We start from the raw sequence: 26,227 nt of genomic DNA, 5'->3' as shown, positions 1-26,227 counted from the left end.
CAGAGAACGTCTCAGCCTCTTCCTGTGCTGCACCCCTATCCTCAAATCTAGCTATCAGGTGCAAAGTGTATGATATGGAATCTCTGTCAAGTGTAACTATATTATAACACATAAACTTCTTAACCCTTAACTCCCCCCGTGTTCCCGCCATCGCCCCCCTTGCCTCCCAGTTTTAATGTAGTCATTGTCCTTCCCCCTGTGCTGCCCGTGTACCTCGCTGTGTCCTCAGGGTGTAGTGTTCGGGTGTGCTTCCTATTCCCAGCGTTAGCCATCTAGTGAACTATTGCGTGTAGCATTCTGTCGAATGGTAGCCATGGAAGCTGGCTCTGCTCCTTCTGTGCAGAACATCTCGTCATGCAGCTTATCAACAAGTTGGTCCCAGGCCTCCTTCACCTCAGGAGAACCTCTACCCCTCCGAAGCTCTACGTGCAGGACCAGTCTTTCACTCTCTGACCATTTCTTTAGCTCTCTTCTCCAGTTGGGAAGATAAGGACCAGTAATGCTTTTCCAGTTCTTCGTCAAGTCTCTTTTGGTGAGTATAAATGCAAGATCCTGAAATCTGCTAGTCGCTCTATTCTTGGGGGTTTGTGGGAAAAAGTGTAACAAGCATCGTGCAGCTGTACAAGCAACTTCACGTTCTACTATATGCGCCACTTCCCTCACCACTGAGTTCCAGTATGCCTTCTGCAGAGGGCAAGACCAAAGCATATGTATGAAGTCTGCCACCTCTGTCCTGCACCGGGGGCACTTCCCGTCAGGGACCCGGTAATGGTCCCCCAGTCTCTGAGGGGTGAGGTAAGCTCTGTGTAAGATAGAAAATTGTATGAGCTGAAATCTACCGTTTCTGGAGATATTCGGTATCCTTTCTAGTATTTGGTCCTAATCGCCTTCTGAAATCTGTCTCTATGTCTACCTCCCATTCACGTCTCAGTTCCTCAAGAGGCCTTTTATGTCCCTGCGTTGATTGCCCTGTACAAATTTGTGACGGCCTTCTGAATCCCGTCCGACGTGAATATATAGATACTTGGGCGATGAGTAGCAGGCTCCCCATTCCCTGTCCTCCAGTGCGCTCGAGTTGCGTGTGTGACCACTCGGTGCAAAAGGAATTGGCCCACCGAAAGATCATGAGCCTGCCGAAAGTCCTTGAATGGCAGGAGAATGCCCTCCCGGTAAAGGTCCCCCATCTGTATGACCCCAGCCTCCTCCCAGGCCAAGAGTCCTCTCCATTCCCCTGTGCGGGGTAACCTTTGAAGCCAGGCCAGTGGAATCTCCGGTGCGTACGACGCAGACAAGCCTGAGCGCTGAAAACAGCGCCTCCAACGCTGGCCGGGAACCCCAACCTCGAAAGAGAGCCCGGGGCCCAGTGTAGGGTGATCAAAAAACATTCGTGCCAACAACGACACCGGAGGAGCCAAGGTGTCATCATCTCTCTCGCCGGCCCCTCGTTCCGCCACCCAGCGAGTCAGCCACTGTAGTTGAGCAGCCAAATAATAAGACTCAAAATCAGGAATTGCTAGCCCTCCCCAGCCCTGGGCCTCTTCAGCTTGGCGAGTGCCACCCTGCGTCTCCCCTTTCCCAGATGAACGCCGTGAGCATGGAATCTAGCTCCCTGAACACCGCCGCAGGGATCCAAACTGACAGAGCCACAAAGAAATACAACAGGCGTGGGAGTGCCACCATCTTCATGACCGATATTCTCCCAGCCACTGAGAGCGGAAGCGAGCTCCAAAAAGGTATGCTGGTTCTCAAGGCCCTGATGGCGCCCTTATGTTGCCCTCTAATAGGTCAGATCTAGAGTGATAGATTTTAACTCCCAAGTATGGCATGCACCTGGGTTCCCATGTCACTTTCCCCAATTCCTCGGGTGGGTCACTGCGTGCAGACAAGGGTAACAAGAAAGATTTCTGCCAATTGACTTTAAAGGCTGTCAGTCGGCCAAATAAGGCCAGCAGAGTTTGGCCCCCCTCCAGCTTTCTATCAGTATTCTGTAAGACCGGCAGCAAGTCATCTGCATATAATGCAATTGTATGACGCCTGGTGCCCTGCGGTAATCCCCGATACCAGTTTGCGGTTACGAGCCTGGGCAACTAAAGGGCTCCATTGCTAGTGCATATTATAACAGTGATAGGGGGCAGCCCTGCCTAGTGCCCCTCTCCACTGAATACTGCTCTGACACTATGGTGCCCATTCTGACTCTTGCCCTCGGGTTCATGTATAAGAGCCTCGTCCAATTAACGAAGCCCTCGCCCAGCCCCATATGGGCCAGCACTGCATATAGATAATCAAATTCAAGACTATTGAATGCCTTCTCTATATCTACAGCCATTACGACAGCCACTGCCATCAGAGGGGTAATGATATCCTTAATATGCATTACTCTCCGAATATTCTGGGCTTTATTTCTGGAGGGAATAAAGCCTGCCTGATCAGGATGTACCAATCGGGTCATGTGTGGGAGTAATCTAGTCACCGATATTCTGCTTAAAATCTTGTAGTCTGAGTTTAACATGGAGAGGGGCCTGTAAGCCCTACCATCAGTTGGGGGGTTACCGGGTTTGAGCAGAGGGACAATCAATGCCTCTCCTGTGGAGTGCGGAAGTTGTTTCATCGCACTTTGCTCGTGCAGCCTCCTTCTTGTCGCCCCCGACCCTTAGGGAAGGGGGGAGAGTAAAGTGTCGGCCGATGGTACCAGGATTCATAAGTAACGGGGGGCCCCGGCCGGAGCTCTTCACCGAAGCAGCTCACTCCATGAGCTTGAAGCCACCCCCCCAGGGTGTTGGGGAAGTTGGCTTTGGTGTTGTGGGGGTCTTCGGTGAGTGAGAGGATCAGTTGAGTGTCGTCGGCGTAGGAGACTATATTGAGTCCGTAGGATCTGAGGATGTCTGCAAGAGGGGTCATGTAGATGTTGAACAGGTTTGCACTGAGGGAGGATCCTTGAGGTACACGGCAGGTGATGTTCTTGGATGTAGAAGTGAAGGGAGGAAGGTGGATGCTGTGCGTGCAGCCCGAGACGAAAGAGGTGACCCACTTAAGGGCATTTTGTTGAATGCCTATGTTGTGGAGTCTGTAAAGGAAAGTGTGGTGGGAGACTGTATCGAATGCTGCAGTGAGGTCCAGAAGGATCAGATCTGCTGACTCTCCTCACTTGAGGATGGTCCTGATGTCATCCGTGGTGGTGATCAGTGCAGTCTCCGTGCTGTGATTGGCACAGAATCCTGATTGTGAGGTGTCGAGAAGGTGGTTTCATTTGAGGTAGTCGGTGAGTTAATGGTTGATGGCTTTCTCAAGCACTTTGGCCAGGAAGGGGATCAGGGAGATCAGTCTGTAGTTCTGGAGGTCGCTGGGGTTGGCGGAGGGTTTCTTTAGGAGTGGTCTGACCTCTGCGTGCTTCCATTTGTCCGGGAAGGTTGCCATGGAGATGAAGGTGTTGAGAATGCAGGTTAGATCTGTGTTAATAGTGTTGGCTTGGAGTTTGAAACGTTGGTGGGTGCCCCAGAGTGGATGGATGACATCATGGCTTTGGTGGTCCGTGTAGTAATCAGGGACCAGGAGGTTGTCATGTGGCTGGTGTTCGATGCCTGAGAGATGTTGTCTAGGCTGGAGGTGGTGGGTTGGGGGGTGAAATTGTTCTAAATGGTGGTGATCTTGCTGTGGAAGTAGTCTGAGAGGGTGTCAGAATTCATGGGATAGCTAGATGGTAGTCTCTGTGGCTATCAGGTTAGAGAATTCCTTGATGATACTGAAGAATTATTTCCTGTGGATGGCTGCAGTGTTGATACAGGTAAGGACTGCTGCTCTTTTTGCTGCCTTAATGTGGTTGTGGTGGTAGTTGTTGAGGACTGCCTTGTAGGCGGCTCTGTCGAAAGGGTGCTTGGTCATGCACCATTGTTTCTCTAGTCGATGGCAGCCAGGTTTGAAGCTTCTGAGCTCCAAAGTGTACCCTATTGCTGGCTTAAAGATGTTGGTTTTAGCTGGCTTCAGCGGGGCGACTCTGTCGGCGGATTTGGTGATCGAGTTGGTGAAGTTTTGGATGACCTGGTTGAGGTTGAGGTCTTTTGTGAGCTCAGGTTGTGTGGTAATTAGGGTTGGTGTCCATAGGGTTTCGGTTACCTTGCTCCAGTTGCGGTGGGGGAGTGCTGAGGTGCTTGGAGGTGGTGTGCTGGGAATTTGAGATGGTGAAGTGGACAACGAGGTGGTCTGTCCATGTGAGTTCAGTCACATGGGTGAAATTGATTCTGCCAGTAGAAGTGTAGATGGCGCCCAGTGTGGGTCCGGCTTTGTGCATGGGTTAGGTGACCAGTTGGGTGAGGCTGATGTTGCTGAGGTTCTCTACGAGGAAAGTGGAGTTGGTGTCATTGGGGTTGTTAAGGTAGAAATTGAGATCGCCGGGGACATAGAGGAGGGAGTCAATGGCGTGGGGGGCGGTAAGGTTGGCGATGGTATCATACAAGGCAGGGCGTGGTACCGGGGGTCTGTTTGCGAGGGTGCCTCGCATCGTGGTGTTTGCATCGGTCTGGAATCTGAAGTTGAGGTGCTACATGAGGAGCATTGGTTTGGTGATGGTGTATTGGATGGTTTCCTTGAAGATTTTGGCGATGCTCCTCCCATCTTTGTTGGTGTCGGAGTATCATCTTGTAGCTGTCAGGGGTGGCCATGACAATGTTGGGGTTTGAGGAGGTTGTTACCCATGTTTTGGTAATGAAGACGATGTCCAGGTCATGGGTGGTGATGGTGTCCCAGATTTCCATGGCATGTCTGCATAAGGAGCAGGCGTTTAGCAGGATGCACTGGAGTGATGATTGGTTGTTCCTAGTCTTCTGTGTGTGTGCAGTGCAGGAGTTAGTGTACTCAGGTGGGCCCGCATTGCAGGTGAAACTGCAGTGTAGGCAGGTGAAGTGTCCTTTGGCTGAGCATGGAGAGGCTGCGAAGCAGCTGTTGATGGGGTGTCTGGGCCTGGAGCTCCTTGGTGATGTAGCAATTTCAAGGGTCCTTGCGCTGGGCTCGGTCCAGGTGCGTACAGGCACAGATGGCTTGCCTTTGGTGGCCCGGCTGCACTGGGGCCTCCATTATATGTCCTGGGACATGGGAGGGCCTGGGGTGGGAGACAAGAATGCAGGAGTGGCAGTGGCAGGAAAAGCTGGAGGAATTCCAGGATACGGCGCTCACAGAAATCCAACACATGGGGAAATATACAGTGGCCTGTGTCTATGGTGAGGGGGAGAGGCCAGGGACGGTATTGGCAAATATGATACGCCCAAGCAGAGAGAGGGTCACGATTACAAAAGTGCAGACTGCAGATGGTAAAGAACTCATAGACCCAGAACAAATAATGACAAGGTTTCATGGGTATTACAAAGACCTGTACACCTCCGAAATTGCCCCGGATCTGGGCGCACTGATGGACTATTTTTCATATATAAAACTACCATGGCTAGCAGCCGAGGATAGGGAGGTTCTCATGGCACCTCTGACTTGGGAGGAAATGGGCTAGGCTCTGGAGAGTATGGCGGAGGGGAAGGTTCTGGGACCGGATGGGTTGACGGTAAAGTTTTACAAGGCCTTCAAAGATATTTTGCTCCCACATCTAAGTAAAGTTTATGAAAGGATGTGGAGGACGATATAATGCCTCCCTCCATGCGGGAAGCCATGTTGATCACCCTACTAATGCCGGGTAAATCACCTGAGCAGTGCTCGTCTTTTCGCCCATTGTCTCTGTTAAATGTGGACACCAAAATTTATGCAAAAATCCTTGCTGATAGGCTGGCTCAATTCTTGCCGACACTGGTCCATCCAGAGAAGTCGGGATTTGTCCCAGGCTGTAGTCTTACTGCTAACCTTCGTACGTTGTTCGGGGCGATGCCAAATGTAGACCCAAAAGTAAAAGATGTAGCGATCTTTCTGGACGCCGAGAAGGCGTTTGACTCTGTTGAGTGGCACTTTATGAAGGCAATACTAATGCAAATGGGGTGGGGATATATATCTAAGACCAGTGATGACACTGTATAGGGAGCCTCTGGCCAGGCTGCGGATCAGCGGCATGGTTTCGGACGCTTTCCAGATAACAAGAGGCACCAGATAGGGATGCCCACTGTCACCGCTGCTGTATGCTATAGTGGCAGAACCCTTGGCATGTGCACTGAGGGAGTATCACAGCTATAGAGACCTACAATTTCAGAACTACAGACTGGTGCTCTCTACCTATGCGGTTGACACTTTGCTGTATGTCCGGAACCCACAGCACAATGTGGCGCCGATTTTGAGGGAAATAATAAAATACAGTGCCTATTCAGGATTATGGAACAACTGGGGGAAGTCGATTATGTTCCCCCTAACACCAGGCACGACGCCAGTGGCAACAAAATTCCCGCTTCAGTGGGAAATGGGGCAAGTTCGATACCTAGGCATCCGTGTACACACAGGTCCATAGATAGTACAGGTAGTTAATTATGAAGCGGCAATTCAGACACTAACGAAAGATGTTGAGAGATGGATCAGGCTGCCATTGTCACTGGCGGGGAGAATAGCGCTCATGAAGATGATAGTGCTCCCTAGATTCCTGTTCCTTTTCCAGAACATACCCATGTTGCTCTCAAAGGCGTTCTTTGTAGCCCTAAGGGTGCTGTGTATCAGGTTGGCCTGGGCTGGGAAGCAGTCGAGAGTTAAGTGGAGGACTCTGACCCTGCCATATGAGATGGGTGGATTAAACGCACCAGACTTGGAGCTCTATTACAGGGTAGCACATGCTGCGTTTGCCCACACATGGGTACACGGGTCCCGAGAGTTGCCCTTTTTAAAAATTGAACGGGAACTGGCTGCCCTGGACCCTCTGCCGAGTAAACTTTTCTGCCCGCCGGTTAGAAGACTCAGAGTTTTTGCGACACTGAATGCCACCACTTGGGCTTGGCATGACTTTTTACAATGACGGGTTTGTTCTCCTATACTCTCCACAAGTACCGCTGAGGTGGTGTACATGGTATACACTGTGGAAAGACGGAGGATTCGCAGATGCCATGCATAAACTGACAATCATAAGAATGGGAGATTTCTTCTGAGAAGGGAGCATGGACACATGGGAGGAGATCGTGGAATGGGTAGACGGGACAACTTCCCTTTTCAAATATCAGTACTACCGGGCCCGACACGCAATGGTAGCATTATTGGGGGGGGGGGGAGATGAGAGAGCCTCCGGAGGTACGACTCCTGTCTTTGGTGCTCACTGAGGCACAGCCTCGGCGCTTGATATCCCAGCTGTATGAATACACACAAAAAGAATGTACACATGAACTCACAAAGGCACGACTTGAGTGGCAGCGGGATCTGGGGGTGCAGCTGACAGACGAGCAGTGGCGGTATTGCTGTTCAAAAACTCATGAGGTATCCCTAAATGGCAGACACCGCCTGATACATTTTAAATACATTAACAGAGTATATTACACTCCCATGAAGCTACATAGATATGGGCTCCGATGCCAGGTGTCCAAGATGGGGAGAGGACCAGGCTGACTTTCTCCATATGGCATGGATGTGCCCCGGGGTTTATCGCTTTTGGGACTAAGTACTCACTGAACTAGAGAACATAGGAGGACACAGACTAGATCAGTGGTTCCAAGCCTTTTGACTCTGGAGGACCCCCACTGAATCACTGTTGAAAGGCGGGGACCCCCAAGCAATTTGTACAAACAGTAATTCGCAAAAAATACACAAAAAAGAACACACCAAACAAATACTCAAATTACTAAAGATATAATTATTTTATTTTGAAAATATGCACAAAAATCGAAAGATTTTAAAGGGAAGGTCGATACGGCATCTCAATGACTAACTTTACAATGTTTGGTTTTATGTAGGGAAGGAGAATCCTCTGGTCAGATTCTACAGTTCCCAAGCCATGTGTTTCTATTTTTTGGTACATAAGATCCGAGGAGCTTTTTCACATATAAATGTGGTGGGGAAAGGAAGTAAAACCATAAGGACCTATCTTCTCTCCATAACCTCTCTGTCACATGTAATTCATTTGTTTAATAGCACCTCTCATACCACTGTAGGGTGTTGGAGCGCTTCACAGTGGACTACAAAGTGTAGGATTCACATGTCATCTATACTGGTAGGCATTTTCTAAGCGTGCTTGGTTTGAAGATGTGCAAACTCGGGATTCAGAACATAACACTGTGGTTAGCGTTGACTTTAATAATAAGAATGTATGTCTATGCAAGCAAACATTTTTTACAAGCATTAGGATAATGAAAGACTGGGTAAAAACACAACTTTCTAATTTCTGCCATGTTGGTTGCATGCAGCTCTTTGACCACAGTTCATAGCTCACTGTGCTACATTACGATTGTAATTTATGAAATGCACAGTGACAGAATAATATGTCACAAAAGCAGTAAAACACTGTGCTATGTACATAAAATACTGTTCTTTGCATAATATACGTTCTTTGCAGCAGGCATGTTAACCCTGTGCGCTACCTTAGATGAGTCAAAACTGCCACTAGTCAAACCTCCCATATCTCTCCTGCAGGAACATTAATCACATGAGTTCTCTTGACGCTTTTATTTTTTGCGTGAAAGTTGGTGGATGAATTTGCAGTGCTTTTTAAATTGCTGCATAAATAAAGTAATGAATAGAAAAACACGCTTGTGTTTCTGAGAGGCCCCAGCTGGAGAGGTGTCTTCCTGCCAGCTTAGGCCTGCGGACCCCCTGGGAATGTGTCACGGACCCCCAGGTTGGGAACCACTGGACTAGATCATGAGCCACTTTTGGCATTACTAGGTTGGGACAGGGGAGTACCAAAATTGAGTAGCTGAGTTACGGCGATCGGGCTGCTGCTAGCAAAATGACGCATAGCAATGAGATAGGACCGGGTTCCAGTACCCGAATGGCATAGAGATATGGTATATTGCAATATGCAGACAGACGCATACAACGAGCTGGCACCTCTTACCAGTAGACCAGCACCATAGTGGGATATATACAAACAATACTTAATTGGTAAAGAAACAGGAGAACCAGAGGATGGGATACTGAATGTGGAATGGACTAGCGTTTCCTAAGCACACACCACCGCCTTTGGATGCTTGGCGGCAACCTGCCGAAGACCGTCAGATGTGAGTGGATGAATAAGGGGGCAAGGAGGAGAGCGCAGGAATCCCACACCACATGACATAAACACACTGTTAGATAAACACAATGTACTACGCTTGCAGAGATGAAATGTATACTGAACTAGGCCACATAAGACGTAATGTGTGCTGCTGCGCTCATTAGTTGAACACTCTACGTACCGCAGTTTTAAAAATTGAATGTATACTGGGATGTGCCATTAAGATGTACTGTTTGCTGATGTACCCGCTTGCTGTGATCATTTGTATGAAAAGCATAAATAAAAAAAATAAAAACTTGATTGATCCTATATATAAATGCTCAAGTAGTCTTTGAAGAGGCTTCCATCCTCTCAATACCCCATACTCGAGCCTCCATTTCTGGCTCAGACTTTGAGACTACTGATAGACGTTTTCCATTCAATATTTTTATTGTTTTTGCACATGTTTTATACTTACCCATCTCTAGTCTTTGTAGGACCAGAGACTATGAATGTAAAGTGCTCTGCTGTCCTGGTGGGGTCTGGTTTGTGTTACATAAGTAGATAGCTAGCTAGATAGATAGATGGATGGATAGATAGATTGATAGATATATGGATAGATGGATAGATGGATAGATGGATAGATAGATAGATAGATAGATAGATAGATAGATAGATAGATAGATAGATAGATGGATAGATGGATAGATAGATAGATAGATAGATAGATAGATGGATGGATAGATAGATAGATAGATAGATAGATAGATAGATAGATAGATAGATAGATAGATAGATAGATAGATAGATAGATAGATAGATAGATAGATAGATAGATAGATAGATAGATAGATAGATAGATGGATGGATGGATGGATGGATGGATGGATAGATGGATACTTTGCAAAAGGTCTTTGAATTCAGGGGCACTGTGCTAGTGACCAGGCATAGAACATGGCCAAAGGCCAGACCCTCTGGTCAGAGCCCACTGCACATAACCTTCATTAAAGCACAGTGTGTTCTGGCCACATATGGGATGGGTGCAGGCTGTGGCCAATGGCGATGTGATTGCCCACATGGCTGACGGTGATGTTCAGTGTTCTCGTGGGCCGCCGGGCTGAATGTAGGGCGCAGCTAACGCCAAGCACTGCATCCAGAACCCTGCTGCACATGGACTCAGGCCTTCTTTCTGTGGACTGTACACATTGGCACTTTCTGGGAAGGTTGTTCTCATTATTACCACAGTGTTAACCATCGCTGATCTTGTCCGGCGCTTAAAGTGGAAGGATTCTGCTTGTGTGAAAGTTTTGAAGATTGTGGTGTCTTGATCATAGTAAGACTCTGACGAGAGCAATGCTTTGTTTTTTTGTTTGTGTCACAATGTTGTTCCAGTGTATTGTTGATGCATACAGAATGCACTTCTGTCGAATGCCAGATTTCTGATGTTTTTTGTTGTTGTTGTGCCTTTAACACTCTGAATTATCCCATGTGGTTAAAAATTACAGCTCATCATTAAATCCCTTGAGAAATCCCATGCCTTATATCAACAATGATCCTAAAATACTTGTGATCAGAGCCACCATTATTCCTGGTTCATACTGCAAACGAATCTGAATAGAGCACAATTGCCCTTCATGTCAGACCCAAGGAGTACACACGAACTCCTCTAATTCAAACCTTTGCATCGGCTCCTCTTCTCTTAGTGGTGACTCCACTTGCAGCTGCTAGAACAGCAGTGAAAGTAAGTGACTCCAAAGAGGGCTGGTGAAGTTGCATTTTATAGACTCTTTCTTTGACGGTCCCTTCACCTTCCAACGCCTGTTCAGGAAATCTTTGTCTGCCCATGTACAGTAGATCATTTCTGACACAGCCCTCATGTAAAAGAACAGTAGAAGTTGCAGGCAAACTGTATTGTCTGTAAACACTGCCCATCAAACACTTAACATGCAAGTTTGACAATTTGAGGTCTCACTGCGAGTATCCCGCTGTTGATTCTGCACCTCCTGAGTTATTGGTAAAGAGGGTCCCAAATAATTTCAGGGGTGCAGAATTAACGGGGATTCCTGGCTGAACCTTTAAAAGTGAGATATTTTCCACGGGAGTCTCTCCATTTCCCCCCTTTCCCCCCGGTGTTTTTTCCCGACGATTTAGGCTGCGGCTCTGTTGGAAACATGAGAGGTATGCAGTACATCCTCTCTACTTACACTTCCGGATGAGGCAAGTAGCAAAAGGTAAACCCCATCGGGAATTCGGGGACGCTCTTATCAAGGCCCTTGGAGGATTGTTCTATTATCAAACCTCTGTGTACACATCAGATTGATGCTCACCAAGTCTCACATCTGGCAATCGTTGTTTTGATAGTGAAGCTTTGAGATGTTTGTCCCGTGCATTTTACGACCTTGGGGACACTACTCACACGTACCCTACTTTTTGTTTTGACCGGGGCAACGTGGATCTTGTATTATATATACGAGTGCCCCCAATGCAAACTTACACATTTCTGCTCAGAAGACGAGTTACTTACCCAGTGGTGTCAGGAGATGTATTGCATAAAGAGGAAATACCGGACCTCTCTGGCAGAATATAAAGTACATACAGAAATGGTTCCTCTCCTGTGACGTCATAGCTGTGGACATGGACTTGACGGCATACTGCGGGTTAGGCCTACGTTCACTTTACCAGATATTGTGTTTCGATACTCTGCTGGATATTCTTAGTTTCATTTTGAAGTAAGTTTCTGAATAGCTTAAGATAAGTGTATTTGCTACCTAAAAAAATAACTCGTTCTGATTCGTAAATAATTGTTATATTGCAATTCTGTGTTCTTTCAGGGCAATTATCAACCATTTCAATCCCAAAATCGAATCCTACGCAGCAGTGAATCACATATCTCAGTTGGCCGAAGAGCAGGTAAACAAAATAGCCTAATTTAAAGCTGTCTTTAATATATGCTTCTGTTGGTGACTGAGCCAGCATAGGACATTTCTTTATTGGTGTTGATAAACGTTTATGAATTGTATGCCACTGTGCTCTTTGTTTCTACTGTAGTTGCAGTGAATACAAATGTATGGGCAGCATGACGCCATCCAGCTGTACAGTCTTTTGTAGAGACCGATTTGTAAGATCTTCACAGCGCAGATGCTTTGGGGCACATGTCTTTAGGTTTGAAGTTGAAAGTAAGGCTGTGCAGAGAACCAGGACTTCATGGTGTTTCCAAAACCTTTTTTTTTTTTAAAACAAGTTGAAAAAGAACAGGAGCAAAAGTGAATTGTGGGATCTTTCCCTTTTTAAGGCATTTGAAAAGTACTATGCCACTCTAATACTGAAGGGACACTTTGGTTACCAAAATTGTCTTTAAACCCAAAAGCCTATAGATCCCTCAGATTCTAACACTTTGCCCTTACCACGCGGTAGGGCCCAAACTTTTCACAATATTTTCAGAGAAGACAATGACAATTATGATGAAGGGGATGATTATATCCGACAGTATGATGAGGAAAACTGGTATGAAGTAATCCAAGATGCCAGTGGTCTGGATACTTCTCCAGATACTGGTCTTATGTCTTCCCCTGGTCCTGCTACTGAGGAAAGCACCTCCTTCGCAGTTGTTATCAGAAAAGAGGCTGAAGTCTTAGGCCAACAGCTCCTTATTGTGAAGATGAAAACTAATGTTTTGAATGAGGCACTTCAACCTGGTCAGGCACCTATAGAGCCACTGTTGGCATTTAATGTGGCCCTCAAGGATAGCCTTTGGGGCACTTGGACAAGACACGTTCAGGACCATCAGTTAATAGATAGGCCAGGCATCACCATCATCCTACACCGGACGATTCAGCCTTTCTTACACACAATTTGATACCAGAGAGTTTAGTGGTACAGGTATCCAGCTGTAAAGTCAGTCATAACAACTTCCCTACTACCTCGTCTGAGCAGGAGTCAAAACGAATAGAGACTTTCAGCAAGCAAATTTTCTCCTTTCTAAGCCTTGTTCTGAGGTCAGTGAATATCAACGGTCTTCTTGGCAGGTATTCCTGTGCTCTTCGGATACTGTGGGACAGGTTTCACTGGCTGTTCCACAAAGCTTTGGGCATCATTTACTCAAGCTATTCAGGATGGTTGCGATGCAGTGGAAATTTTTAGATGATCTTGGACTTGGACTCAACCAACTGCATAGGTTGAGCAGTGGTCACCATTGTGGCACTTTGATTTCATGCATGGAGGAAGTCTGCAGGCTTTTCAGGGGTTGTCCAAGCACCCATGATGGTAATGTCATTTGAATGCTCTTCCATCTTTGGCGATAAGCCAGATTCAACCCTAGAACAGTTTAAGGGGAGTTGGGTGACAGCACATTCCGTGGGTCTTTCTGCACACCAGATAATTCCACTGATTTTTTTTTTTTTTTGTGGCTAAGGTCAAGGATTTCAGTTTCATCAACACCCGAACCCTCCACCTGCCGAGCAGTCCTTTCAGCCCTTTTGTGGCCAAGACCAGAGTTTTTGAAGAGATGACACCCAGGACAGCAGGGACAAAGTACAGCTGAATTCCCTTTATCCTCCTGCCCCCATCAGCAGCTGCAGAATTACTTTGGAGTGTCCTTGCCAGCACAGAGGCACCCATGCAGAGGTAGGACCGGTTATTTCCTCAAAGGGTGGCATACAATCACTTCAGACAAGTGGTTCCTCCAAATTGTACATCAGGGCTTTGCCCTCCCATTTCTTCAACCTACCACACCTTCCTCCACCATTAGGGCAGTTGTCGAGGACCACCTGTCCACTTTGCAGCAGTAAGTGCAGGCTCTTTTGCCGAAAAGAGGCACTAGAAAGGGCATCGGAAGTAGGGTGTTTTTCCTGCTACTTCCTTGTGCCAAGGAAGGATGGAGGCCTTCATCCTATTTTAGATCTTCACCCTCTTATTACCTTCCAGCAGATGGACAAGTGAAGATACTCAGGTTAACCCATATTCCTGTTTTGAGGCCTACAAATGCTTCCTGCAGTTCGCAGTGGGCCAGGAGGATTCTCAGTTAATTGCACTCCCTTCTGGCCTCATCAGTGGCTCTTGGGAGTTCACAAAAGTGATGGTGGTGGTCACTGCACCCCTTTGGAGGTTGGGAGGGGGGGGATACCATACCAGTCTTCCCCTATATTGGCGACTGGCTGCTGAAGGAGGGTTCACCCAGTTAGTCATCAGTCACCTTCAGATGATCAAGAGCCTTCTAACGTCATTGAGTTTCACTTGCAACATGCCAAAGTCTCACAGACTCCTTCGCAGATGCTTCTGTTCATCTGAACTGTTCTCGATTCAGTACAGTTTTATGCCTTTCCCTTGGAATGTAAAAAGTAGGACACGCATAGCTGTACTACACGCGAAAGTGGCAAAGGGTGTATTCCATTAATGGGGAGAACCCTGGCTCAGTCTTTTCACCATTACTGAGAACTTGCAATTTCAGTTTTTGAGTGCTGGAGTTTGCAAGGGGCTCTCTCAGAGACTCATTCCATCCCGAGAGAACCTTAAGACTTACGTACGCATTTCTGCTGCTTCCTCTCCTGCCCTTAGTTCTGGCAAAGATCGTGAATGACCAGGCCCAAGTCCTCCTAGTGGTACCGGACTGGGCTAGGAGATTGTGGTACCCAAAACCCCTGGGCATGAGTCCACTAATCAAGTTGACCCTTCAGAAGGATCCTCTGTCACAGCAACAGGACAGAAGGCTGCACCCAAGCCTGTACAAAATGCATTTTCATGATTGGCAATTGACTTCCTTCAGCCTTCATACTGAGGTCGCTGATGGCATTTTTATTGGTGAGGCATCCATCTACATCAGTTGTGGGGGCAAGTTGGTGGCTTCGTGTGGTGCACAACAAATTGACCTACTAAAAGCCAAGTTGTCTGACATTTTGTTGTTTGTGTTGACCCTTGGTCCAGCAAGGACTTGCTTTTGGCACTGTTATGTCAGCTTTTTGAGGTTGCCAGACTAACCTTCTTTATTTCAATCACCTGTTTTAAAGAGGTTTCTGAAAGGCTTGCATCATTTATTTCCACCAAAACTATTTGGGATACCTTATTGGGACTTGAACTTATTTCTCTCTTTTCAGAAATGCAGCCCTTATGAGCCACTGAACAGTTGTCAATTAATTGTTCTAACATTGAAAACGTTCGTTCTCATAGCCATAACATTGGCTAGGCATGATGTGAACAAGCTGCAGGCTTTTTTGTCAACCCACCTTACTGGACATTCTTTTCTAATAACTTGGTGTTGAGGACTTCCTTTCTGTCAAAAGTAGCCACTCTATTTCACGTCGGGTTAACACACTTCTGATATTAATAGCCTCTCATCCTGCTACAGAGTAAGAGAGACCTCATTGTTTGGCCGGTAAGTGGGCACTACTTATTTACACTGATTGAACAAAAGACTACTGGGCGTATGATAAGCTATTTTCCAGGTTCTCTGGAGAAAAGAAAGGGAAGGCAGTGGATAAAATGACCATCTCCTGATAAAGTGTTCTCTTCATAAAGATCTTCGATGTTCTGGCAAAGAAGCGCCTCTAGAGGCTTACGGGTTCATTTCACCAGAGCTTAGGATGCTACCATTGCACTAGTACATGGAGCATCTGGCCTAGTCATTTATCAGGCGACTATGTGAATGTTGGTACATACATTCATGAAGTACTACTGCCTCAACGGTCAGGTTAGTTAAGAGGGGCATTTTGCCTGCTTAGTCCTGCAGGACGTTTTGGTATGAGCTGGTTCAAACCCACCACAGTAAGATGTACTACCATCTCTTCTAGTAGTGAGGAATCTGCGGTTAGCAGTAGTCATCAAAAGAATAATTTACTTACCTCTGATATTGTTATTTCTGATGGATACTCTTTTCTAACTGCAGACTCTTCACCAACTCTACCTCCTCCCTGATCTGTGAAGTGGGCTTGTTTTAATCTAAAAATGTCCCAAACTCGGTATCTTCATACTGGTGATGCCAATCTGCCAGTAGGCTCTACATCTGAGGGCAGTGACAGTCTAAGAAAGCATCTAATGTCAGTGTGCAACCATGGTGCTTATATGCTGCTCTACTCATCACTTCTGAGCAGAACGACAGTGGCACCTATTGGTACACATGAGTATTGCTTTTAAGTTTCTGGATCCAGTTTGACAGCTGGGAAGTATTCTTAAGGTGAGAAAAATGCAGTTAGAGTATCCAGCAGAAAGATTGCTACCGAAAGTAAGTAACTTGGGGTCTGATTTAGAGTTTGGGGGATGGGTTGATCCATCACAAACATGACAGAAATTCCGTCCACCCTATTATGATCTCCATAGGCTATAATGGGATCGTAATATGGCAAATGGTATTTCGTCATGTCTGTGACAAAGTAACCCTCTCTTCTAAAGTGTATATCAGGCCCTTGGTCTTTTGCATGCTGTCAGTTAGTTTTTTTCTGTACCTTCGTATGCAGGTCTAGATTTCACTTTTGTCTTGTCATTTGTTGAGTTGTTTCCAAACGTTTTCTCTGAAAATGTGTGCATGGAAATGCGTCTGCTCCAAAAACCACAGGGTCTAAGCCTCTCTGTGACTGACCCTTACAAGATGTGTCTGTGGTGTTTGCCGCAGCACTTCACATCGTGCAAATATTGTTCCCTTATGAATCCAAAGACAATCCAGGGACGTAAATCACAGCTGTATGTTGCTGAACACTCTAAGAAACAATGCAAGTCCTGCTCCTTCTCAAATCCAAGGGTGTGGACCCGTTCCTGCTGTCAAAGCTGTTTCCTGTATGTAGTAGTTGTGAAGACATCAGATTGCCTCTCGGTTTTGAGCTTATTGCCATGATGAGGATCTCGTTCCTCAGTTGAACTCGATGCACCCCAGGTCTCCTGGTCCACTGGCAATGTTTCAAAAGATTGAGGCCTTTAAAGAGGCCTTGTTGCATTTATTTAGAACTCTTCTGGATTCCTCTGGTGCCCCTTCAGGCCCAAAGGATCTGCAGAGGTCTCCAGTTGGGCCAACCTTGGCAGATTCTTTCTCTGTTCCTCTGAGCCTCCTGAACTCGGCTCTAGTTTTGCACTGGCTGGTGACTCCCATTCTGGCTCCAAAATTGACTCCAATACTGATGGTCGCCATTCCAATAGTTATGTCTGACTCCAATCTGAATTCATTTCTGCCCTGACCGACTTTTCTTCTTAAATCCACCCCAACACAACTGGCTCCTAACAGTCCAATTCTGACAAGACAATGCATCCACTGCGGAACCGTCCCCAAGTGCTTCAGCAGCTTTTCAGTTCTGACTTTGACCAAATCCAGACAGCCTTTAGAGATGTGGGGCCTGCTGGGGATGAATTACCTCCGCTCTATGATGATGACTTTTATATTGGTTTAACAGGAGGCCTGTGAGTTGGACACGTCTGCTAAAACTGGAACGATTCTCTCCCAGCCATCAGGAGAGAAAAGAGCTTAATTTGCCATCATGATACACCATGCAGCTGGGGTCTTGGATTCGAACCTTCCTTCTATGGAAGTCAAAACAAACGTTCTCACTAAATTTCTGCAACCTGAACAGGCTTCCTCCGAAACTCTACTTTCAATGAGCCCCTGACCAAAACATAAATAGGCACCTGGCCAACCATTGTTGTTGCCCACCTGTGAACCATCAGGTAGTCGGACGCCACAGACTGGTGACAGGTGACCCATTCTTTTTAACACAACACTGTATGCCAGAAAATCTGGTGGGTCAAGCTCCCAACAAAATGATTCACTCTTATTCTTTCCTGTGATCCCCCACCTCCAGACAGAGAGTCCAAGAGAATTTAGGCATTTGAGGAAAAAATGTTTTCATTAGCTAGCCTGGCCTTGTGGTTGATCAATGTCAGCTGTCTGTTAAAGTGATGCTGACCATATTGTAGAACACACGTGAGTTAGATCTTACCGACAGTCTCTGAAGAACTTTGGCCTCCCTTGCTTGAACCATCCATGATGGTCCGAATGTGTACAAATACGTAATAGGTTCCAGACCAGACACTAACTGTTTGGGCAGAGCAGGTGGAACTAGTGTGGTGCTGCAACATCACAAGTGGATGAGATCCATGGGCTTCTCTGGAGACATGCAGGCTTTGCTCATGGACCTGCCTTTCGAAAAATCTCACCTGTTTTGTTAGAAGGCTAATTCGACCTTGGAACACTTTAAAGAGACCTGGACCATGGCATGCTCCTTGGGTTTTTCTACTCCTGCTAGGCAATTTGCTCAGCAGTTCCACCCCTTTCAGCTACTCCAGAGGTTTGGTGTTCTGGCAGTACCAAGGCGAACGCCACCTGTAACAAGGACGCTGGTCCTTTTAAGTTAGGGATCAAGCAGACCCACAAACGCTTCTTGTAATTCAAAGTAGACCTGAAGCATTTTCAGTTTGCACTGCTCCTCTTTGGTGGCACCACTGCTCCTCAGTTTTCATGAAAGTGATGGCATGAGATCAACATACCCTTGTAGGTTGGAGGATTCTAGTTTTCCCCTACCTTAATGATTGGCTGTTGAAGGTGAGCTTGCCATAGTCAGTCGTAGATCACCTGCTGACAAAGGTGAACTTCCTGGCCGTGTTGGAGTTCACTGTCAACATGCCAAAGTCACACCTGACTCCTTTGCAAATGCCCCCTTTCATTTGACCCATTCTGGATACAGTGCAATTCTGGGCCTTCTCTTCCTCATGAATCACACAGGCTGTGATCTCCATGTTTTAGCCTCAGTCCTTGCTGGCTTTGAGGTTTCTGGGCCTTTTGGCCCCCTGCACCCTGCTCTTCTATAATGCCAGATGACTTATGCAAGCTCTGTAGTGGGACCTGAAGTCCCAGTAGGTCCAGCTCCAGGGGAACTGGTCATATTTCATTCAGGGTTCGGAGAAAGCTGCAAAAGACCTGCAATAGTGGCTGCTTGACTGCAGTTGGACAAGCATCAGAACCCACTCTGTGCCATACCCAGAGGTAATGAATGTGTCACTGTTGGACTGGGGTGTTCATCAGGGAGAGGTGGAGATCAGCGGACTCTTGTCTTTGGCAGAGACTTGGATACATATCAGTCTGTTGTAGTTGCAGGTATTCGGTTGGCACTGAAAGCCTTGCTGCCATTCATCAAAAGGAGGCAAGCTCATGTTCTCACGGACAATACTATTGCTATGTGTTACTGAAACAAGAACGGCGGGATGTGGTTCCGAGTCCAGTGCAGGGAGGCTCTTTGGCTGGAACACAGAGCATTTTCACAGTTGTGAACCACCTGGCAATACCTGTGAATGCAGCAGTGGATAAATTAAGCCGGCAGTGCCTGGCAGATCATGAATGGTGCTTACATCCAGAGACTGCACAGGGTGTCTTCTAGCAATGAGCAGATCCCTGGCTAGATCCTTTTGTCACCATTAATAAAGTGCAATGCCAAGTCTTTTATGCGCTGAAGTTTCCAAGCCAGCTCTTCCTAGGGATGCATTCTAGTTAGAGTTGAGCACAGAATTCCTGCATGCCTCTGCCTCTCCAACTCTGAGTTCTGAAGAAGATCAGGAATGACTGTTGTCTTTGTGGCTCAGCATTTGGTTAAGGTTGTGTGATACTTTGAACTTCTGAGCATGAGCATATGTCCACCGATCAAGTTAACGCTTCAGGATGGCCTTCTGTCACAGCAGAAGGGCAGAGTAATCCACTCATAGCTGGACAATATACTCAACCATGCATAAAGGTTAATTTGTCTTCAGTTTCTGTGTAACAGATAGTCTGTCAGTGGGGTTAAAAATATCTGCTTTGTAAATTCTGCATACACTACTTATATCACATGGATCCCCATTTTCCTCTCGTCCATATGTTTTGACTGTATTATGATGAATATAGTATGATGAATCTGTAGTAGTTCAAATATGTATTTACATTTGTATTGCTGTCAGTTTGATGAAGTTGGTAGTTAAAAATATTGGTGCCATACCGCTGTCACTATATTATTATGCAGCACCATTTGGCAAGGCAGCCCAAGGAATAGATGTTTCATACCTGCTTAGTGGTAGTTGACTGCATTTGCTTTTCCTCTCCAAGTAGTGGATGTCAACTTGGCTACTAGCTGGCCTTCTGCAAAATCTGTTTGCTAGATGATGGGACAAGTTTGTTGCACGGTGTAGCACCAGTAACAAAAACCCATTTTAGGCCAACCTCTCGGAGTTGTTAGTTTGGTTTATTTTTGGCACATCAAGGACTTGGAGTGCACACTGTTAATGATTACCAGTTGGCCCTTTTAGCTTTTTTGCAGTTATTGTCACAGATTTCTTTCTTTATATCAGCTGTTGTGATGTGTTTCCCAAAAGGTTCGGCCCACATGTTGCCCCAAAAGCCTTTCGTGATGCCTCAGTTGGACTTTAATGTGGTCCCTATTTTCCTTCTGTGTATCCTGTTCGAACTATTAAATAGATGTTCCTGCATCTCCTGACCTGTAGAATAGTTTTCCTCATCACTATCACTTCAGCTTGTGGTGTGTGTGTGAATTCAAGCTCTTTCACTACAGCCGTCCTACACCACATTCTTTCAACAGTCGCTGCTGTGTACTAGTTTGGCCTTCCTACTGAAGATTATGACTCCCTTTTATGTCGCCCAGTCCAACACATTCTTTACATTCTTTGATTCGCCTCAACCCTTGAGAGAGGAGGAGTGTTGAGTGTTTGAATCCCAAAAGAGCACTCAGCTTTTGCATTGATCACACCATCTGGTGGACGATCAGCTCTTTGTGGGGTTCTGTAAGGCAAAGAAGGGTAAGGCAGTGCAAAAGAGGATAGTCGTTTGCATCAAGATCTGCTACACGTTTGGCCAAGAAGCAGCCCCCTGAGTCTTTGAGGGATCACACCATCAGGCTGGCATCCAGGTGCCTGTCCTGGATATTTGTCAAGCTGCTATATGTGCATGAGTGCACGCGTTCATACAACACTATTATCTTGATACCCAGGTTCAACAGAAAAGGCATTTTGGTGGCTTGGTTCTGCAGTTTTTTTTGGTCTGAGTCATTCCACGCACCCACCACCACTGGGAGATACTCCTTTGATATCTATTCTAAAGGTAGGGAATCTGCGGTTAGAAGCATCCATCAGAAGAACAAGTTACTTACGTTTGGTAGTTTTCTTTCTCGTGGTACTCTATCAAACCGCAGGTTCCTCATTGCCCTCCCACCTCCCTATTCTGTGAAAGCGACTTTTTTTTTTATATATAAAAGGTCCCATTTGACAGATCTGCACACTGGTTCGATCAATGGACTATGGGCTTTGCGTCTAAGGGTATGGCCAGTGTCTAGAAAGAAACAGACATCGGCGCGCTTGGATTGCTCCTTTGTGTAGTCCCAACTCTTTATTTGAGGTGGATTTAAGTCGACACACAGTCGTATTACTTCATCTACCAATATGCAGAGAGTATGCTGAAACATCTTCTGAAGCCAGTCTTGCATCTGGGAATATTTCAAAGGTGAAGAATGTGCGATTATCCCCGTAAGCTGATCTTAGTGTGTTTATGAGCATGCACTCGGACTTGAATCTTGTATATCTCACACCAGGCTCTTACCTCGTATGTGTCCCAGAGACTCTTAGGTTGTCTTCTGCAATAGGGTGACCTCTTAAGAAAACAGATAAATATAAGCGCTGCAGTGCCCTAGCCACTTGCTGAATAATGGTCTGCCACTGCCTGCTGCTTATGTTTCGCTTCCCACATACCTGTATGTACAATGCTTTCCCTGATGAATTCTGCACACTGTACTTGCTTGCTGCTTTGTCTTCCAAAATGTAATGTAAATTGTAATTTGTATTATGATACTGGAGGTATAGTTAAGAAATTGCTCTCTTGTAAACAAAGTGCAACGAGTAAAGCATTGTGTGATCCTTCTGACTCATACCTGCTATAAAAAATCGCCAAATAAATAAACAGGAGTGGTACATTATTAAAAGTAAGCATTGTGTACAATGTAGAGTAAGGCTAGTGCTAATGTAATCTGTTGATCCATGTTTTAGTAATTTAACTTTAGTCACTGAATATTGAAGGTAGAGAACCGTGTTTCCAACATCATTACTCTGCGTCACTCTGTTTCGTCTCACAGCTTGAGGCAGAAGCTTTCTGCCTAACACACACAGCCCCTAGGACTTTAAGCAGAATCCATCTGTTTTTTGTTTTGAGTTAATTTGTCTTTGGTTCCTGTGTGACAGACTATTTGTTAGTGGGGTTGAAAATACATACTTTGTAAATTCTGCATATAGTACTTATATCCCATGGACCCCTGTTGTCATTTAGTCCATTTGTTTTGACTATATTATGATGAATGTTCATATGTGTTAGTTCAAATATGTATTTTATTACTGATTTGAGAAAAGGCCTTTTTTGGCATGGTTAGCCCCCACTTTTTGCCTGATGTATGATGTAGCCTAGAAATTGTAGTGCCCAGGGCCAGATCTCCTTCACTAAAACGGATGTGATGCATTGGCACAATTCAATACACTTTTAGCTACCACTAGGCCCCTGATGGTAACAGCACTGATTGTGCCACCCTCTAGGACCATGCACCCAGATGCCCCCAGCACTGCCATTGCAGGCTGGGTGTACTGGTGCAAACCTAAAACACAAACTTGACATGGCACACTGCCTGTGTGCCCTGTCCACCATAAACTGCATATACTATGGGTAAGACACCCCTCTGGCAGGCCTTACAGCCCTTACCCCAGGGTGCACCATGTCATATGTGAGGCCATCGCTGCATGAGCAATATGCCTCCTCTGTGTCCTTGCCAAGCCTAGGACATAGTGAGTGAACAGAGCAGCCATTTTAATACATGTACTGGACTCTGGTCAACATGAGTTTCCCAGCTACATGATGGCCACTCTGAACGCACTTGGTATCAAACAACTCAGAATGATAAATCCAAACTGGTGCCAGTATTGGATTTATCCCTAAATACACACTGGGGCCACCTTAGAGGTGCCACCTGCAAAAGCTAGCTACCCTGGCATGGTTGCTGACTGGTTCTAACCAGCCTGCCACCTCCTGACACCCAATCTACAAGCTTCGGGGGAGAGCACTATCTCTCTGTAAAACAATGCCCTTCCTGGGTGGGGATGATAACACCACTTCCTTCAGGAATGTGCACTGCACTGGCGGCAAGCTTCAAAGGGCTTACCACCTTTGAACTCGACTTCCAGGCCTGCAACAAGCAGCAGATGCTCAACCCCTCTGCAAGCCTCTACTTTTGTCGGGAGCAAAGGCGGGAAACCACACAAAGGGTAGGAGGAGTGGCCCCACCTGGCATGGCCCACCCCTAAGGTGTTGCCTGCGAGGTGGACACTCAATTTTATTTTCCTCCTGGTGTGATGCTTCCTCAGTGGCCCCGATGACCAGCAAAACATTGTACCGGAAAGGTGTGAACGGCACCTGCAGATGCAGGGGGATGGCTTCACCACCCCAAGGGAGATGCTAGATGGTTGGTGAAGCACTGGACAGTCTTCCAAGTGCTTGAGAGAATGCATAGCTTTTGGACGAGTCGGTGCAATTGTTGAGGTACCAGCAGCAAGGCAGGGTTTGGCGCCAAGTCTGGTGTAAGTCCTTAGTTCTCACAGTGACTGCTTTTCTTTGTCCTTCTTCTGTTCCCAGGTAGACAAAACTGTCAATCTGGTGTCAAGGGGTGCCCTAAATACTCATTTAGGGGCATTAAGGGGAGGGTAGGGTAGTAGCTTTTTATGGACTAGCTACCCCTTAGGGGACTACACCCTGTATACGGCCACTTCCTGTGAGGAGTGGGCATAATCCTGACCCAGAGTTCCTTGTTTCACCAAAACCAAGATGGCGAAACCCTTCTTCAACTGTCCACTTTAGGTGGCTACCCATAGGGGTATGCCTAGCCACTAAGTGCGACACGCCTTCTGCATATCTAATTTCCTGCCTGCAGCCAAATGGGCCTCAAGGCAGTGGGCGGCATTCCCCAGGTCTGCAAGGAAGCCAAGGTCACATATTACCGGCGCCAGACACTTTGAAGCCTCTGGCCTTAATATGCAAAATTTGCTAGCCATCCTGGTGGAGGAGGTGTGATCACCTTCCTCCAGGCAGGCATTGTTCCTGGACTCTGAGATCACAGCTTTCACCTGTAGGGGGTCTGAAACATGTCTGTTGTGGAAGGCTGGACGGCACTAGTCAGCCAGCACATACCCAGTGACCTCTAAGTTGCCCTCTGGGTGCATGTCTTCATAAAGCTGATACTGGTATCACTATGGATTTATTAAGATGAGGTGTTTGATACCAAACATCACTATTTTTAATGGCTGGATGTAACTACATTACTGGAGATCATGCAGCCGGATTACTCGTAATGACCAGTGCCCAGGACATGTCCTAAAATAGCTTCCTGTTCACTTGCAATGTCTAGCGATGAAGCCTGAGGTGCATCTGCTCCTCCAGAGGTGCCTTCACATGTAGCCTTCACATGTAGTATAATACACCCTGCCTTAGAGGTCCAAAGCTTGCTGTAGGGGTGACTTACATATAGTGCATTCAGTGTGAATGGGCATTGCACGGAAGGAGTGTGAAATGTTGTATTTTCGGAATGTTTTGCACCATTTCATGAATCCTGAAATGGCAGTCTGCATGCATTTTGTGTGTGGGCTCTTAGGGTGGCATAATACATGTTACAGCCCTTAGGAACCCTCTTTAGTGCCCATGCACTGTGTACCAGGACGGCCCTTTTACTAGGGACTTACAGGGGTGCTAAAATCATTGCCAATTGGGTTACAATTGAACATTTGTCTTTTTTGTAGGGGAAAGAGCACTGGCAGTGGGGCCTGGTTAGCATGGACCCAATGCACTACCAATCAACCTCATTAGTATTAGTGAGCAAAACGTAGGGATGACCATGTCAAAAAGTGGCACTTTCCTACAAGAGCCTTTTCAGTAAGACATCTGACTCTCTTCAGAAGCCATTAACCATTACATACCACTTGTTTCTCTTATTGGTACGGCTTCTGTTGAAAGACAAGTTTCCGATGGATACCCCCCAAATGACATTTCTCAGCTTTTCAGAATTTCCCAGATGCCAGACTGGGTCTGTGAGTGCTTCCACATGCTATTAAGTAGGGCTGTGCAACTCTGTGTACGCTTTGTTCCTTCAGGCCAAAGACAGATGGAGGGCTTCAGCCTATCTTAGATCTTCGCCCTGTGTTAATACCTTCCTACCAAAGGACGAATTCAAAATGCTCACACTGGTACAAGTTCTGTCTGCCCAGGATCCGGCAACTAGATGGTAGCCTTGGACCTTCAGGATATGTGTTTTTATTTACCCCTCCTGCAGTCTCACAAATGTTACCTACGGCTCAAGGTAGGCCAGGAGCATTTTCAGTTAGCCATGCACCCCTGTGGGCTAACCAGTGCCCCTCAGGTGTTTATGAACTAATGAATACTCCCCATGTGTCAGGTTGGGTCTGGAAACTTTTCAGCAGTACGTCTGCGTCTTGTAAGGTGGTGTTATGCGGCACCGCACTGACTCAGTTATGCTCCAGAAATTATGTTTGGGTCCTATTTAGGTGCCACTCCCATTCACTAATGTAATTTCCTTTCTTTCTGCAACTCCGGTTGCATAACCGGAGCTCTATTGGTGACTCTGATATTACCTAGCGGGATTTTGCTCTCAAGTGCCACTCATCCAGCTGAGCAGGTGGAGAGGCAGCACTGCCCTTCTCTATCTAGCATCTGGTTCTGGCACAACTCAAGTTTCTGGGGCCTTCAGCCACTGTGCATCAGATCGAAGAGTTCTTTGCAGCCATGCTCTTACTCCTTGGATCCCTGCCCACTCCCTCTAGTGTGCCTTTGAGCCCCAAGGAGCCCAGAGGCCTTCCACATGGGATACCTCCGATGGGTTTGCCTTTGGTGCCAGCTTGACCCTCTGAGCCTGTTTTGTCTCAGACTGCTTTCAACTTAGCTTCCAGCACCATGAATCATGCAGGTCCATGTCACCCTGATGCCAGATTCCCTATTGCCAGAGGGGACAGCCCAATCGTTCTTTCAGCCGAATTGACACCGGTCCCATGCTGACCCATCTTGGAGGTTAAGATGAATGTTTTGACTGAGGTCCTTCAACTGAGGCAGACATCCTTGGAGCCCCTTCTTCTTTCAGTGAAGCACTGACAGAA

General features: G+C 46.6%; 1 protein-coding gene across 3 annotated transcripts in view; it reads left to right on the top strand.

Annotated features, from left to right (window-relative positions):
• ARMH3 (armadillo like helical domain containing 3) overlaps nucleotides 1–26,227 on the top strand; it is a 748,421-nt gene that overhangs the window by 682,096 nt on the left and 40,098 nt on the right. For all 3 annotated transcript variants that reach the window (XM_069239576.1, XM_069239578.1, XM_069239579.1), the window contains exon 24: nucleotides 11,917–11,995. In XM_069239576.1, the coding sequence (XP_069095677.1) occupies nucleotides 11,917–11,995 (79 nt within the window). The remainder of the gene's footprint in view (nucleotides 1–11,916; nucleotides 11,996–26,227) is intronic.

The sequence above is a fragment of the Pleurodeles waltl genome, chromosome 6 (genome assembly GCF_031143425.1).
Source record: "Pleurodeles waltl isolate 20211129_DDA chromosome 6, aPleWal1.hap1.20221129, whole genome shotgun sequence".
Lineage (NCBI taxonomy): Eukaryota > Metazoa > Chordata > Amphibia > Caudata > Salamandridae > Pleurodeles > Pleurodeles waltl.
This window is presented reverse-complemented; position numbering and strand designations above follow the sequence as displayed.